This window comes from Bubalus kerabau, chromosome 5 (assembly GCF_029407905.1).
Source record: "Bubalus kerabau isolate K-KA32 ecotype Philippines breed swamp buffalo chromosome 5, PCC_UOA_SB_1v2, whole genome shotgun sequence".
NCBI lineage: Eukaryota > Metazoa > Chordata > Mammalia > Artiodactyla > Bovidae > Bubalus > Bubalus kerabau.
This window is the reverse complement of record NC_073628.1, coordinates 13,496,440-13,513,778: the sequence shown is the minus strand read 5'-3', so window position 1 is coordinate 13,513,778 and position 17,339 is coordinate 13,496,440. Positions and strand designations below refer to the sequence as shown.

The 17,339-nt window shown below is 43.7% G+C and overlaps 1 protein-coding gene across 3 annotated transcripts; it reads right to left on the bottom strand.

Moving 5' to 3' along the window:
• Window positions 1-6,240: 6,240 nt before the first annotated feature.
• LOC129653649 (pregnancy-associated glycoprotein 1-like) lies at window positions 6,241-16,726 on the bottom strand. Of its 3 annotated transcripts, XM_055583384.1 has the most exons (9): window positions 16,626-16,726; window positions 15,400-15,550; window positions 12,721-12,838; window positions 12,503-12,621; window positions 11,112-11,305; window positions 10,075-10,191; window positions 8,266-8,407; window positions 8,080-8,178; window positions 6,241-6,390 (listed from the first exon to the last, which is right to left on the bottom strand). In XM_055583384.1, exons 1-9 carry the CDS (start codon window positions 16,724-16,726, stop codon window positions 6,241-6,243), a joined length of 1,191 nt encoding a protein of 396 aa, XP_055439359.1. The 3 variants fall into 3 exon arrangements, with proteins under 3 accessions (XP_055439359.1, XP_055439360.1, XP_055439361.1); XM_055583385.1 differs by lacking the exons at window positions 11,112-11,305; window positions 12,721-12,838 and having other exon boundaries at window positions 16,611-16,726; XM_055583386.1 differs by lacking the exons at window positions 8,080-8,178; window positions 11,112-11,305; window positions 12,721-12,838 and having other exon boundaries at window positions 16,611-16,726.
• Window positions 16,727-17,339: the final 613 nt, after the last annotated feature.

Sequence of the window (17,339 nt, the reverse complement as noted above, 5' to 3'; positions counted from 1 at the left end):
GGTAGCATGTGAGATGAGTGCAACTGTTTGGTAGTTGAACATTCTTTGAAATTGCCTCTCTTTGGAATTGCAAGGAAATCGACCTTTCCAGTCCTGTGGCCACTGCTGAATTTTCAAATTTGCTAGCCTATTAAGTGCAGCATTTTAACATCATCATATTTTAGGCTTTGAAATAGCTCAACTGCAATTCCATCACATCCACTAGCTTTACTCGTAGCGATGCTTCTTAAGGCCCTATTGACTTCACATTTCAGGATGTCCAGCTCTAAGGGAGTGATCACACCATCGTGGTTTTCTGGGTCAATTATATCCTTTTTGTATAGTTCTTCTAATATTCTCTCAACCTCTTCTTAATATATTCTGCTTCTCTTAAGTCTATGCCATTTCTGTCTTTTATTTGGTCCATCTTTGCATGAAATGATCGTTCCATACCTCTAATTTTCTTGAGCAGATCTCTGGTTTTTCCCATTCTATTTTTTCCTCTATATCTTTGCACTGATCACTTAGCAAGGCTTTTTAAAAATCTCTTCTTGCTATGCTTGGAAATCTGCATTCAGATTGGTATGTGTTTCTTTTATCTTTTGCCTTTTGTGTCTCTTCTTTTCTAAGTTATTTTTAAGGTATCCTCAGACAACCATTTTGCCTTTTTGCATTTCATTTTTTTGGGGATGGTCTTGATTAGGTATGTACAGATCAAAAAAAGAAGATAACTGCATCCAGTTCCAATATTTCATGGCAGATACTTGGAGAAACAATGAAAGCAGTGACATACTTTATTTCCCTGGGCTCCAAAATCACTGTAGATAGTGACTACAGCTGTGAAAAAAAAAAAAAAAGACACTTGGTCCTTGGAAGAAAAGCTATGAAAAACCTTGACAGTATACTAAAAAGCAGACACATTACTTTACCAGCAAAGGTCTGTATAGTCAAAGCTATGGTTTTTCCAGAAGTCTTGAGCAGATGTGAGAGTTGGACCATAAAGAAAGCTGAGTACCAAAGAATTGATGCTTTTGAACTGTGTGTTGGGCAAGACTCTTGAGAGTCCCTTGGACTGCAAGGAGATCCAACCAGTCCATCCTAAAGGAAATCAGTCCTGAATATTCATTGGAAGGACTGATGCTGAAGCTGAACCTCCATCACTTTGGACAATTGATGGGTAGAAATGACTAATTATAAAAGACCCCAATACAGGGAAAGATTAAAGGCAGGAGACAAAGTTGAAGACAGAAGACAAAATTGTTGGGTGGCATCATCAACTTGATGAACATGCGTTTGAGCAAGCTCTGGGAGTAGGTGATAGACAGGGAAACTTGGCAAGCTGCACTCCATGATATAGCAAAGAGTTGGACTTGACTGAGAGATTGAACTGAACTGATGTACAGAGGACAATCAGGGAGCAGGCAGAATTCTTTAAGGAAGGAGGAAAGAACAGTTCCTGGATAGCTGACAATTTTGGGTCAGCAGGCCATTTCAAGCTGGAGAAGCTCTAGGGAAGCAATTCTATGCCAGGTGGAGAGAATGGTAAGAGAAAGGCAGGGTGGCAGTGCTGGGATTTCCCAGATGACTAGATCCCACTTCTATTAAACTTTATCAATGGTCAATATTGTTAGGTGATTGGAAACATGAGTTTTGTTTTTAAGTGATAGAGCAATATTCAGTGGAAGGGCTGATGATGAAGATGAAGCTCCAACACTTAGGCCAATGATGTCAAGACCAAGCTCTTTGGAAGAGACCTTGATGCTGGGAAAGATTTTGGGCAGAAGGAGAGGGAATAAAAGGATGAGATTGTGAGATGGCATCACCTACTTAAAGGACATGAATTTGAGGAAACTACACGAAATAGTGAAAGACAGGGAAGCCTGTTTTGTTGTCGAACATGTAATCACAAAAAGTCAGACATGACTTAGCAACTGAATGATACCAGTGAGGACACAGGGTCCAGTGAGGGCTCTGGTCCTGGTTGGAGTAGAGAAAGCCTTAGCTGGATGGGGAGGCTTCCCATCCTGTGGTGCAGGTCCTTGAATCCAAGGCAAGGAGCACAAAATTTTGACTATGTTACCAAGTATTGTTTTCTAAAAAACAAAATTTTTTTATGCAGGAAAGAGAGCTTTGACTGAGTTTGTTCTCTAGATTTTACTGAGGGATGTTGAAGGGATCTGGAGTGGGGTGAGTCTGAAAAAACCAGGTGACCAGCTGCTGCAGGACGAAGCTTGTGGTAGACATTCTGCACTAGGTGGAAAACGAAACCAGAAAAAGTGTCCCTTCTGGCGTGTACATGCCAATCTATCACATTGTTTCAGCAAATCACTTCCATGTTGTTTTGAGGCAAGCAAGAAATGGATGGGTGGTTTGCTTTTGTAAATTCCTGTGAGTAGTTAGATGACTAAATGTTTGGGTACTTCATTGCATGGTTGGAATCATTCTTGAGAAAGAAAACCAGATCAAATCCATACATATTTGGTTGTTAAACAGCAAGCATAGGAAGGTTTCTAAGGCAACTGTATGCAATTTAAACATGAAGGGCCAAATGGGGACAGTTTCATTTAACAGGCTGAGATTGGACTCTACAGGTTGCCATAGCTGTTGCTATGACAAGTAGCCCTAACAGCTACTGCTTGCTACGCTGGAGATGTGGGAAACCGAAAAGAGACGAAAAGTCTTAGATCTCTCCTTGCAGTGTGATTTCAGGCTAGAAGTAGTTGACAGGGAAAGGCTGACTGGTAAGGCTGGGAAGGGAGCAATCGGAGCCTGTAATCATTAGCTCTTTTGGGGGCCCAGAAAACAGAAGCTTTGGCACAGTCAGAGTTCTAGGTCAGGGTTCAGAGATAGATGTCATTTGGCTTGAATCCATATTTAGCCTTGGGGATGGCAGCCATAACCTCTAAATAGAAGATTTCCTTCTCTCCACGTGGCAGAATAATTCATATTTGTTCCAGACTCAGGAACCCAATAAGCCATCTCAGGGCCACCTGTTCTTAGCAGGCACACATGCATCTAGAGGTGGAATTATCATCATTGTGCCCATTGACCTGATGAGAATACTGAGGTTAAGGGACTTTATCAAGGTCACACAGCTAAGCACATGAAAAGCCACAAACCCAGGGTAAGAGTCCTCAAATGGTGTGTTTTTGCTCCACATCCAGTGGGAGTGGTGGGTGGTTATGTGGCAACGATGCTTGTGCAGAAGCAAGCAGTATTCAGGCTTAAATTGAAGTAAGTAAGGAAAAGCAGTAGAACATTCAGCTATGACCTAAATCAAATCCCTGATAATTTGATAGTGGACATGAAAAATAGATTCAAGGGATTAGGTCTGGAAGCCGGAAGAACCATGGATGGAGGTTTGTAACATTGTACAAGAAGTGGTCACCAAAATCATCCCCAAAAAGTGAGAAGGAAAAGGGGTTTCCTGATGAGGCCTTAAAAACAGCTGAGAAAATAAGAGAAGTGAAAGGCAAAGGAGAAAGGGAAAGATATACCTTATGGAATAGCAAGAGGATATAAGAAAGTCTTCATAAGTGAACACTGAAAGAATTAGAGTAAAATAATAGAACTGTAAAGTGTATAGATTGCTTCAGGAAAATTGGAGCTACCAGAGGAACACTTCATGCAAGGATGGGCACAATAAAGGACAGAAAAGTCAAAGACCTAACAGAAGCAGATGAGATTAAGAAGAGGTGGCAAGAATGCACAGAAGAACTGTACAAAAACGGTCATAAAGACCCAGATAGTGATGATGCTTGGGTCACTCATGTAAAGCTCGATATAGTGGAGTATGAAGTCAAGTGGGCCTTAGGAAGCATCACTATGAACAATGATAGGACAGGTGATGGAATTCCAGCTGAGCTACTTAAAAATCCTAAAGAATGAGGCTGTAAAAGTGCTGCATTCAATATGTCATCAAATTTGGAAAACTCATCAGTGGCCACAGTGCTGGCAAAGGTCAGTTTTCATTCCAATCAAAAAGAAAGGCAAATCTAAGGAATGTTCAACCTATCATGCAATTGCACTCATCTCACTTGCTAGCAAGGTAATTCTCAAAATCCTTCAAGCTAAGCTTCAACACTACATACACTGAAAACTTCCAGATGTACAAACTGGTTTGAGGAACCAGAGATCAAATTGCCAACATCCATTGGATCATAGAGAAAGCAAGGGAATCCCAGAAAACATTTCCATCTGCTTCACTGACTATTATAAAGCCTTTCACTGTGTGGACCACAACAAACTGTGGAAAATTCTTAAGGAAATGGGAGTACCAGATCACCTTACATGTCTCCTGAAAAGTCGGTATGTAGCTCAAAAAGCGGCACTTAGAATCAAACACAAAACACCTGAAAGATTTACAAGGGGGAAAGAAGCATGACAAGGTGTACATTCTCACTCAGGTTATTTGATTTCTATATAGGATAAATCATTCGATATGCTGGAATGCATAAATCCCAAGCTGGAATAAAGATTGCTGGGAGAAATATCAACATCGACAGATATGAAGATGACACTGCCCTAATAGCAGAAAGCAAAGAATAACTAAAGAACCTCTTGGTGAGGAGAGGAGATGCAAAAACTGGTTTAAAACTCAACATTCAAACAACTATTCACAAAAATATACTCAACATTCATGGCAACTGATCCCACCACATCATGGCATATAAATGAGGGAAAAGTGGAAGCAGTGGCAGATTTTATTTTCTTGGGCTCCAAAATCACTATGGACCTTGACAGCAGCCACAAAATTAAAAGACATTTGCTCCTTGGAAGGAAGAAAGGCTATGTAAAAACTGCAGAGTGTATTAAAAAGCAGAGACTCACTTTGCTGCAGAGGTCTCTATTGTCAAAGCTATGATTTTTCCAGTAATCATGTACAGATGTGCAATCTGGACCATAAGAAAGGGTGAATGCCAAAGAATTGAGGTTTTGAACTGTGGTGCTTGAGAAGATTCGTGAGAGTGCCTTATACAACAAGAAGATCAAACCAGTCAATCTGAAAGCAAATCAACCTCTGACACCTACTGTCTCAGCTGAGGCATCTACTGAGGGCCTCCAGGTGGAAAGAACAGATGCTTCCACTTCAAATGTGCCTAACCATAGCAGCTCCAAGCAAATATTTTGTAGCTCCACCCCTGGAGGAAGCTCAGAAAGGCCGAAGGCTCTGTGTAACCTGAGTCCCCCGATACATGCGTTGCATTCTCCCCAGCAGCATTGGAGGCCAAGGAAGGGGCATTCTGGACCCTGGAGGAGGGGGATGGCTCAGGGATCCACTGTGGCCACCAATTACCAAGTGGGACTGTAAAGGAAGAGCAGGCGTATGTGGCAGAGAGCTGGTGACTGGGTTGTGGGAACAAGAGGGAACCAGCTCTGCATGAAGTACCTCATCTAAACTCCCCTGGAGGTGAAGCCCTCCAGTGATAAGATCATCTGAGATGGGATGAAGAGAGTCTGTTTCATTACCCCTTATAATTCCTCCAAATGAGGAGGTGGTGGAGTTGGTGGGTCATCACAAACTCTTCCATGGCCTAGACCATCCCTCAGTCACTATCCTTGGGGCTGCCTCTCCCCAGCTTCAGTCATGTAGCTCTGGAGGAAATTGACAATTATGTGTGCTGCTGAGTCAGGACCAAAGACCATGTAAAGCCAGTCATAGGACCCCATGTCTCTGCCAGGATGGCTGATCTAGGGGTGTACATGAGATCTGCGGAGAGTCATTCAGAGAACACCTTTGAACTCTGATGTCTGCAATCTTCTTTCCTTACTGGGTGATGCTTTCAGGATTTAAAACCTTAGGGCAGGTAGCTTGGATTCCCTCACTAGGTGTAGAAGCCTTAAGGAAAAAAGTTGCCAGGCTAAGACCATCAAAGTAAACTGAAGGGAAAGAGCGAAGGTGAGAGAATTGATGACTTCTTCTTTCTTGGGTCTAGTCACTGAGATCTTTGTTTTTGCTCTGATTCTTGTATCCTGGACGCCCAGAATCATTTCAATGAGTCTCCGTTTTTCTTGAAGCCACTTGGAGTAAGGCTCCTCTCAATTTTGATTCAGACTTGGTTCTAGATCCTTCACTCCCAGACACAAACAGAGGCAACCATTTGTTTCAGCACCATTAAGAGTGAAACCCTTTATTCTTTACTGAGAATAGGGTGTACAGACCACCAAATACAGTTCACCAGCATCCTGGGCAGGAGTGCCCAAAGTGTGAGTGAATGTGTGTTAGGAGCGATTTACTGATTCCTGAACCACTCCAAGCATTTACACTGCACGGGCCAGGCCAATCCTGTCATTTGCTTGATCAAAAACTGAGAAATACAGCCTAAGGAAGACAGCACCCAGGATCCAGGTCTCTGTAGATGAACTGAATCGGTGCTCTTTAAAGTTGGTATAGCAGCGGCCTCTATCATCCTGGGGGAGTCAGACACTTGCACCAGTCAGCATGAGCCCTTACCGGTGACTTCCCCCAATATCCAGACCCAGCAAAATTCTTTGTTTTATTTCCCTCTTTTGGTAAGTATCAAGGGGTTTTCTCAGCAGCAGGGGATATGAGAGTTAATCCAAAAGCAAAGAGCGCCAAGACATGAGGTTGTCATGAGGAAGGGTGTGGTGAGTGGAGGACTGGGAGTTGGGGAAACAGAGGAATGAAAAACAACAAAGTCCTACTGTAGAGCATAAGGAACTATATTCAATATTCAGTGACAAACCACATGAAAAAGAATAAGAAAAATATATTTTTATGTGTATAACTGAGTCACATTGTTGTGCAGCAGAACTTAATGCAACACTGAAGATTAGCCACACTTCAATATAATTTTTTAGAAAAGAATAAGTGTGTCCATAGTTCCCCTCACTCCCTGTTTCTTTTCTTTTGACTCCTGCTCCTTGTTTTCTCTGCAGAGAATGCTGGTTCTCCTCCTGCATCCCCACAATCCATACTTTATTTAAAAAGTTTTTTTGTATTGGAGTATAGCTGATTAACAATATTCTGAGTTTCAGGTGGACAGTAACAGGACTCAACCATGTGTATCCAGGTATCCTGGTCCCAAGGACACACCTCCCAACCAGGCTGTCATAAAACTGAGGGGAGTTCCCTGTGCTACAAAATAACTCATTGTTGGTTATCCATGTTAAATAGAGCAGAGCCCGCAACAGTTCTTGAAGACTTACTCAGGAACTCTGAGAAGCCTCCTTCCACCCGCACTCATCCTCTTTGGACACTCCAGGCTTGGGTGGGTAACTTACTCTGGTTCCCCATCCCCACTGATCAGTCTGTAGCCCTCATCACCCCGAGTAAGTCCCCAGTGACCCAGTGCAGACCACCTTGAGATGCCATTTGCATAGAATCCAGTGCAGTTTTGCTTAGAACCAAGCAACCCTCCCTATGGCTCAATGATTTTGTGGTTTTAGAATTCCTGAAATTCCCTCTCTTCCTCAAAGCCTTCTTTGAGCCCTTCAGCCTGCTCTGAACTGTCGTGGGGAGCTAACATGAAGCCTCCACCCTGTGCCGGGGCTGAGCAGTCACTGTGCACCCTTTATTCAACTTAGGATCCAACCTCCACACAGAGGGGACAGGTACCCCAATTCACAAAGGAGGCACCTGGCCAGAGCAATGGGGAGATGCAGCCAAGAGCAAGGCTGACCATGCAATTTATCATCCAAACCACGAGAAGTTTGAGAAGGGAAGGGGCACTGTTAACTTATGCTGGGACATCACACTGGGACTGTCCCCAGCCATTCTTCTTGTAACATGGCCTATTTCAGGGACTGCTAGAGCTGGCTTTCATGTTCATGCACCTATGTGTTCAGATTGAATTGAAGCTCTTTGAGGACTGACGACCTTAGTGTTCCCCTCTCCTTGTGACTCCCACCATGCCATATGGTGTAGCATCTCCACATTTATTTCAGGAAGATCAGTGTCCCACACAGCCCTTACTTTTCAAGTTATTGGTTTTGTGGGAGGTACTGGCCCAGCCACAGGGCTCAGCAGCATCTGCAATGGTGTGACATGGCCTCCAGAGGGCGCCCTCCTCCCAGCAGCAGCCCAAGGGTTCCTGCAAGTTCCAGTTTGAGAACCAACCCTCAGTATTGTCCCCTCACCTTGAGGATGTAGGCTCGAGCTGGCACTGGGTAGTTGATGCCATTGATGGTGAAGATAATAGAGGGCAGGGTATTGACCGCAGAACATGAAATGTAGTACTGTTAGAGAGAGAGGGTGAGAGGTTGGCCCTGGAGTTCCTTGTTGTGTGTGGAGACTGGGAGTGACCCTGGGGCATGACCCTTCACCTTGGAACCCCGTGGTGTGGCACCCATAAGCTTCTGTATGTTATTGACCAGTTTTCTTGGTCCTGCGGTATCTGATGTCCCAGTGTCCACAAGGGCCTTGCAGCCATCGGAGCAAGCAATAGCCTTTCTTTTCATGGAGATGCTGAGAGACAATGGAAGAAAGCGGGCATCAAGGTCACTGTGAGTCTCTCCAGAGTTGTCCCCTTCTCTACTGTCTCATAAATAGCCCTTTGTCTTTTGCCCTCTTTTCCTTTAATCTTGACACAGCACCTTTCTTGACATCCTCGAATGCAGTACTTGAACACACCAGGATCTTTTGTACCTTGAGACAAGCTGGTCTTCCTTCCTAGAAGACTCCACTCCCCTTTGACTAGCAAATTTCTTCTCCTCTTCCAGATTCCACTTTAATTGTATTATTTTCGTGAAGTCTTTCCCTCGATGTTTATTAGTCTCATATCTTGGTCACTCTCTGTAGACCCCTCCTCATGTTTGCTACTGCTGCTGCTAACTGACTTCAGTCATGTCCAACTCTATGGGACCTCATAGAGGGCAGCCCACCAGGCTCAGCTGTCCCTGGGATTTTCCAGGCAAAGTACTGGAGTGCGTTGCCATTGCCTTCTCCTCCTCATGTCTAGCATGTACCAAAGTCACAATTCACTATGTGGGCGCGTCACTTCATGTACATCTGCCTTCTTAGACGTGAGAGTGAGTTTTATTCTCCTTGGCTCCCTAAAGTGCCTGGCACACAGTGGATGCCCAATGCTTGTCTGTTCATTGAGTGAATGAAGACTGAGAAACAATAAGAAACCTCCAGAGAGCTGTATCTGGTGGGGAACAAATAACCGGTCACACACAGAGTGAAGATAGATTCCCAGGGGCAGCAGATTCTCATAGTAGGGGGAGAGAGGGGCTCCTCTGGGAGATGGTGTCTCCCAGCACTGCTCCTACAAGCAGCTCAAACCCTGAGACCCTGGCAAGGAAATACATGACTAGGCCACAGAAACTCCAAAGGATAGGTCAGCTTTTGTCTGAGGGTATCACACAGAATCCTATCAATTATGCCTCTTGTCCTCAGCTCACTCCTGCATCCCACCTTCCTGATTCTCAGTAATAGCCCCGGTCCCACTGTGTGCCCAACAATGCGGGGTGTCTTTTTATTAGTTGTTTTCACATCTTAAGACTGCAGCCCACCTCTCTCCACTGATGGGTAGCTGCTCACTAAGAAGACCAGGTTTCCCCATTTTCTCACTGTCCCTGTTTTTAAACTGACATTTATCTGTACTGAGAACTTCCTGTGTCCTAGGTAGCCCTGGACAGTTGGTCATCTTATCATAACTCTGTTCAGGCTGGTGAAATTCTCCCTGATCCTCTATTCAACACACTGTAGAGTCCTTTAACCATGCTCCCCACCTCAAAGGGCAGGGGGTTCAGCCCTCTCCTAGCTGCACAGACCTCTCTGGACCCTTTTAGGACCCTGGTCAGAGCCTTGCTCAGAAGGCCTGGGGATTAGGAACCCATGGGTTGTTTTTGTATCTATGTTCTTGTGTGTTTGTTTGTATGTGTGTTTCTATGTGTCTCTGTGTGTGCTTGTGTGTCTCTGACTAGCTATGCATGCTTTTATGTGTCTCTGTGTATGTTTATATGTGTCTGCTTGTGTGTTTCCATATGTCTGTGTGTCTGTCTGTGTTGTTGAAGGTGATGTATATGTCTTTGTGACTGTGTGTCTGAGAATGCATTTGTGTGTCTGCCTGTGTCCATGTACAGTAGTGGGAGCATCACTTGGGCTGACCCTCAGATGGAGAGGCTTACCGGTCCATGTGTACACTCCAGTCACCTGCTTTGATCAATGATACCCAGTTGAGCTCTCCCTCATAGTAGCGGTGGTCCACCCCACCAAACATCACCACACTGCCCTCCTGTTTGTCTCTGTAGAGAGAAGTGAGGGGGGGAATCCTTGGAGGACAGTAACAGCAGCACTGTCTGAGAGCTGTGCTTGTCCACCCATCAAGGCTCTAATAAGGTCCCCACGTAGAGATGCAGAAATAGTGTCTAGGAGCGATTGAGATCCAGACTGAGGTCTGTAAGTGGTTAGTGAATGGCACAGAGGAGGTTAGAAGCTGAATCTCTTGGTTGGGCTCCACCCACTATGTCTTCTGAAGAAGCCCTGGGCCTCCAGGGACCTGAGTGCTCAAACACCCTCAGAGGACACGGTGCTGAAGTGTTTTGGTTTCCCCTTGTCCACCTTGTCATTTTTCAGGAAAATCAAGGCCTGGGATTTCTAAGGGTGTGGGTTCAGTTCACCCAGATTTGGCTCCACTGGCCTGTGACCTCTACTGTCCAAAGGGCCGCACACTCAGAAGGGACCCCATCTCTGCTCTCCCTGTCTTGAAATGCCTAATATTTCTTGAACAATGGGTCCCAAACTTTTGTGTCCCACACTTTCACTTCTCACTTGCTCCTACAAATTGGGTAGCTGGTCCTGGGCTCCCAGTGGAATTCTATCGAAGAAGTAAAGATATCCACCATCCTTCTCCTTCCTTCCTTATCAAATTCATAAGCAAATAATACCTTTTCCTTCAACTTGTTTCCTGTTTCCTTCCATTAGCCTTCCTCCGCACTCACTCCCCTGGACCATGTTACTGGTCTTGAGCCCAGGAGTAGGGTTGTGTTCCAATAAAATTTTATTTATTAAAGCCATGGTGAAGCCAGTTGGGGCCTGGGGCCATAGTTATCCTGGGTTAGATTATCTTTCAGGATATTTCTTTATCAAGTGTTCTATAATTTTCATGCACCTGAAAGCATCTTACAGCTAATTTGGAGAAAGAGATTGTCCATCTCAGACTTACTTGCTCAAGTAGAAGGCAAAAACAGGCTCAGAAATGGCAACTTCATTCTTCAGCTTGTAAAAGATGGGGATGGCTCCAGAGAAGGATATGTTGCGGTAGCTCAAGCCCAAGATGCCATCAAAACTTACACCCTCAAAACCAGATTCTTCCATGCAAATACCGAATAGCTGGTCAGTACTTACAAGGTCCCCAATCTGTGGGAGAGAAGAGTGTGCCCACCTACAGATATGTAAAGTGAGGCTAAGACCGGGCTGGGGTGCATTGTCATTAGATCCTCAAAGAAGAATTGAGGCTGGCCTCTGTCTTCGGTGTCCCACAGATGGTAGATCAAGTTGGGAGGGGAATTTGGGTTCCATTTTAGAGAGGTTGTGAATTTTAAAACATCTGCCCCTCTGAAAAACACCACCTAGGTAAGTCAAATTGGCCTGGTGGCTTCTGTCCAGGTGGGGCAACCAAGAGTCAGGCCATGTCTCATTGGTACCACCTTAGAGACAAAACAATCAGGAGCAAGATAGCCTTCTCTTTGGCATCACTGTGACCTAATGACAGGAATGGACTGCATTCTCTGTAATGTACTGTGGATTCTGCATCTGTCCAGGAAGGCAGAAGCCAAAAACACAATCTTGCTTGCACGATTCTGTGAAATTACTGCCTGGAGAATTCATTTTTGGAGATATGTGTATATTTCTGTGAGTGTGTATGAGAAAGAAAGAGAGAGAGGGGAACTACTCAAGTATTTGGGGGGAGGGAAGCCATAGGTTTCTTAGACTCTTAAGGGTCGTCTAGAGTGAGAACTCATTTATCAGGTCCCTTGACTTCTCAGAGCCTCGTTTCCCACTCTGGATACCTGAAGCCCTTGACTGCCCCCAGGATCCCCAGATCAGTTTTATCCTGTCCCCAAACACCCCACAGCAACTTCAGTCCTGAAATGCCAGCCTAACTCCACCACATACCACATATGTGCCCTCAGCAAGGCCCTTACTGTCTGCACCTCAGTTTCCTCATATGTCTCATGAGCTAATCAGAGTAACTGCTGTGTGGGGTTATTGCACGATTAAACCAGTTATCACCTGAAAGTGCCTGTAACATTCAGTGAACATAAAAGTGGGTGCTTTTATCCCTTCTTCTTGCTCCTCGCAAAATGAACCTTGAACTGCTCATGGGCAGAGCAGCTGCAAGTCCACACTTCAAGCCACTCTCTGGGTTAGCTAATTTGTTTGCTTGTGTGTCACCATGGGCACTGCCTCCCCAGAGACATGATCCTGTGGATAAGATGGACAATATCTATGGGAGTTAGGCTAGGAAGGGTCCTGCCAGATGGTCCTGCATCTGTTTTGCAAGCAGTGGTCACTCCATAGCCAGTCCTGACTCAGCATTTGTTACACTCTTACCCGAACTGTGTCATGAACAACAACTCCTTTAATTCTCCCAGATCCGTAGATGATGCTGAAGGTCTTATTGATAAGCCGGAAGGTGGAAGACTTGTAATGTCTGAACCTAACGTGTGTAGCTGCAGACACAAGAGATGAGTGTCATCAGGTGCCAAGGGTGGAAACAGGGTGGCAGGACAAGTGAAAGATGGTCCGGGTATGGGGATGTCTGTACTCACAACAGGTTGAGCTGTTGCAAAAGATGGAGGGCACCCACAAGAAAGATGAGCCTGTATCAAAGATAACCTGGAATTTCTGAGGGGGTGTTCCAATGGTGATGTTACCCACGTAGAACAACTACAGGGAGAAGGAGGGAGTGGGTTAGTGCAGAACTGACTATCTTTTATTCCCAAACTGATGCCTCCCTCTGGGTGTCACATATCTCTCTCTCTCTTTTTTTTTTTTTAATTTAATTTTATTTTTAAACTTTACAATATTATATTGGTTCTGCCTTATATCGAAATGAATCTGCCACAGGCATACATGTGTTCCCCATCCTGAACCCTCCTCCCTCCTCCCTCCACATACCATCCCTCTGGGTCGTCCCAGTGCACCAGCCCCAAGCATCCAGTATCGTGCATCGAATCTGGACTGGCGACTCGTTTCATATATGATATTATACATATTTCAATGCCATTCTCCCAAATCATCCCACCCTCTCCCTCTCCCACAGAGTCCAAAAGACTGTTCTATACATTAGTGTCTCTTTTGCTGTCTCGTATACAGGGTTATCATTACCATCTTTCTAAATTCCATATATATGTGTTAGTATACTGTATTGTTGTTTTTCTTTCTGGCTTACTTCACTCTGTATAATAGGCTCCAGTTTCATCCACCTCATTAGAACTGATTCAAATGTATTCTTTTTAATGGCTGAGTAATACTCCATTGTGTATATGTACCATAGCTTTCTTATCCATTCAACTGCTGATGGACATCTAGGTTGCTTCCATGTCCTGGCTATTATAAACAGTGCTGCGATGAACACTGGGGTACACGTGTCTCTTTCAATTCTGGTTTCCTCAGTGTGTATGCCCAGCAGTGGGATTGCTGGATCATCAGGCAGTTCTATTTCCAGTATTTTAAGGAATCTCCACACTGTTCTCCATAGTGGGGGTACTAGTTTGCATTCCCACCAACAGTGTAAGAGGGTTCCCTTTTCTCCACACCCTCTCTAGCATTTATTACTTGTAGACTTTTGGATCACAGCCATTCTGACTGGCATGAAATGCTACCTCATAGTGGTTTTGATTTGTATTTCTCTCTTTTCTGACCACAATGCAGTAATATTAGATCTCAATTACAGGAGAAAAACTATTAAAAATTCCAACATATGGAGGTTGAACAACAGGCTGCTGAATAACCAACAAATCACAGAAGAAATCAAAAAAGAAATCAAAGTTTGCATAGAAATGAATGAAAATGAAAACACAACAACCCAAAACCTGTGGGACCCTGTAAAAGCAGTCCTAAGGGGAAAGTTCATAGCAATACAGGCATACCTCAAAAAACAAGAAAAAAGTCAAATAAATAACCTAACTCTACATATAAAGCAACTAGAAAAGGAAGAAATGAAGAACCCCAGGGTTAGTAGAAGTAAAGAAATCTTAAAAATTCGGGCAGAAATAAATGCAAAAGGAACAAAAGAGACCATAGCAAAAATCAACAAAGCGAAAAGCTGGTTCTTTGAATGGATAAATAAAATTGACAAACCATTAGCCAGACTCATCAAGAAACAAAGGGAAAAAAATCAAATCAATAAAATTAGAAATGAAAATGGAGAGATCACAACAGACAACACAGAAATACAAAGGATCATAAGAGACTACTATCAGCAATTATATGCCAATAAAATGGACAACGTGGAAGAAATGGACAAATTCTTAGAAAAGTACAACTTTCCAAAACTGAATGAGGAAGAAATAGAAAATGTTGACAGACCCATCACAAGCACATATCTCTTGAGATCACTTTCTAACCACCGTGCAGCTCACAGACTTTGGTCACAGAGGTATCTGCATTTGATATATTTTTCTTGTGCTACATTGTATGCAGGGTATTGACTCTATGAACAGGCTTTGAAGTGGTACCTCCTGCATGGAAAGCCCAGAGGCATAACCACTGGGCCCCCAGGACCGCTGGACACCCAGGGAAGTCCTGGTGCCTTCATTTGAGAAACTCTGTAGTCTCTTCAAACCCAGCCTTAGCACTCGCTTCTTTAGGAGGTCCTTCTTGATCAACCCCAGCCACTCCCTCTAAACTCAGACCACATCCAATCAACAGCAAACAGTTGACCCTTTAATTTGACATGTATTTACTCTTTCCCTATGTCTCAGGCTAGCATGGGCATTTTTTAAGACATCCTGAAGACAAAGTAAGCCCTTTTTCTAATCTAAAAACAGAAACCACAGTTATTCTTATGGCCATACTCAGAATACAGATTCAGTAACTTTTTACTACTGTGGTTCTTGCATCTGTGGAAACTGAATTACTCTACCTGGGGATTCACAATTGCTTTGCAGTTGGTTCTGCCTTTTGATAAGTGATGGTTCACTCTTTATCTGTAACTGAGTGTCTCACTTAGTTCAGAAGGAACAATCACTCTCAAACTAATGACACATCTTTGACATACAAATGGATGTTTACCTGCCACCTGGTAATTGCGAGGCCCAATCACAAAGACCAACAGTTGAGGATGAGAGTGCCTTCTCCTCTGGGTGGGATCTCTGTTTTCCAGTGTCTTTGCCTCCTGCAGGTACCCCAACACCAACATCCCACCAGGCACCTCCAGATGAGCCCCAGTGCTAATCTAGAGCACCAGGGGGCGCTGTGGGGCACCATCCTCCCAAAATACTCACATCTCTAATGTTTCTCAGTGGGTGACTAGTTAGATATGAGCCACGAAAAGAAATCTGGGACAGTCTGTAAGCATGCTCCTTCAGGAAATTGTTCAGCATTTTTTTTCCACTGACGGTATTTCTCATGGTCTTCACTCTCCTTAGAGGTATTCTTTCACAGAGCATTCGACAAAGAAAACAAAGAAGATGCTACAATTAGCTGTCAGTGTTAAGGTATAACTGTCATTGTAATGTCCCTGTGTATTTTCTAATCATTTTTATGAGGTGCATTATTATCAGAATTTTATGCATATACCATGGCAAAGACACAGATTTGAATACAGGTTCTGTTCTGCAATCTTGGGTAAGCCATATGACCATGTGGTGTCTCAGTCTCCCCTTCGGTAAAATGGTGGAATGTAATGATACAAACCCTCCAAATAAAATATCTTGGGGATAAGTGAAGTGATGGATATAAGGTACCTGATAAATATGAAGTCTCAACAATGACAGCCATTAGCATTGCTGTTGCCATCTCACTCATTCATTCTCATAGAACCTCAAGAAAGGAGGTAGAAGGGGGACTCTTATCCTCTTTTACAAGAGAGCAATTTGAAATGCAAGAGTTTTCTGAGTTGACTGTGTTCACACTGCTTGTCCGATATAAAACAGTGTAAAAGAGTGTCTTTCTCCAAGTTGAAAGAGAAGAGAGAGTTGAAAGAAGAATCCAAGATGTAGGGAACAAGTAAGGGAAATTCTGAGGCTTGAGAAGGAAGTAAGAGTCAAATGAAAAATTAAAAGAATACCACACAAAGAGAAATACACTCTCAGTGACTTCCAAAGAGATGGAGAGATAAATGATAGTTATACCGAGATGCAGACATGGGCATATACACACTGGAATAGACAGGGAAAAAAGAGGATGTGTTGAATAAAATGTAGAAAAATGCTATTCCACAGGACCACATCGACATCTGCATAGACTATGCACTGAACAGTTGCAAGGAGTTGCATTTTCAATAGGTCATGACATGACTGGACCCCAAGATTTGTGCAACCCAAATCTACAACAAGACCTTGGGATCCACAGTTCCTCTAGCAAGTTACTTATCAATAAGAAAGAGTTGAATTTTAAGACTCTTAGGGAAATATTCCATTCCCTTCTAAACCTGATGGCTGGAAGAATATCAGATGGAAACAAAAATCCGAGAAAGGAATATGATGTGACTTACAGTCCCCATACATACTTGACTATGCACTCTGAGAAGGCCACCAGCCCGAGGAGCACAAGCCACTTCATGCTTCTTTCCTGGCTCCAAGTACTCAGGGAAGTTTGGGTTTTTAGCATGTAGTGGTGACCAGAAGTCCCTAGTTATATATGCTCTGACTTACCCTAGTTTTCCCCTTTAGGCCACTAAAAGATCTGAGAAAAACACAAAGGTCTCGATAAAATCTTTACCTTCATCAGTATCCTTGGCGAGTGAACTTTGAAGCTTTTCAGAATACAGAGAATTGAACTGTAATCTCTTCTTTGAAGCTTGGCTGGAAAATCAAACTGATCTGCATGTACATCTAAGAAGACAGAGAACCTTGCCTACTTGGAAAAAAAAAAAAAACTGCTAAAAACATCATGAAAATGGATACTATGGGCCATGCTAGACACTCGTGGTTTCATGTCACCGTCTAGCCACTTCATGAGATATGCATTGCTGTTTTCATTGGAGAGGAGAAAAGCTGGAAGTGGGCCAGCCAGAGCTTTGGTGCTATCCATCTGCAAGGTTACATGATTGTCCAGTTCAACTGCGGGAGTTCCAGCCATCACAACAAAAATCCAGACAACAGTTAGGAAGTAGGTGGGGAAGGGAAGAGTCTCATCTCTCAGCTGAATCAGCTCCTTGAAAGCAGTCTTCCAAGAAATCCCTCTTACAGATCTGCTTGCATCTCTAAGTCACGAGTCATGA

Bases quoted from the DNA above. Each gene is read 5' to 3' on its own strand.
- LOC129653649 (XM_055583384.1), bottom strand. From the start codon at position 16,726: ATGCTAAAAACCCAAACTTCCCTGAGTACTTGGAGCCAGGAAAGAAGC. The intron at 12,839-15,399 runs GTGAGTATTTTG...TTCTCCCTGTAG, and splicing joins CACTGAGAAACATTAGAGAT to TTGTTCTACGTGGGTAACAT. The intron at 6,391-8,079 runs GTGAGGGGACAA...TGACTCCCCCAG, and splicing joins CTCGAGCCTACATCCTCAAG to GATGATAGAGGCCGCTGCTA.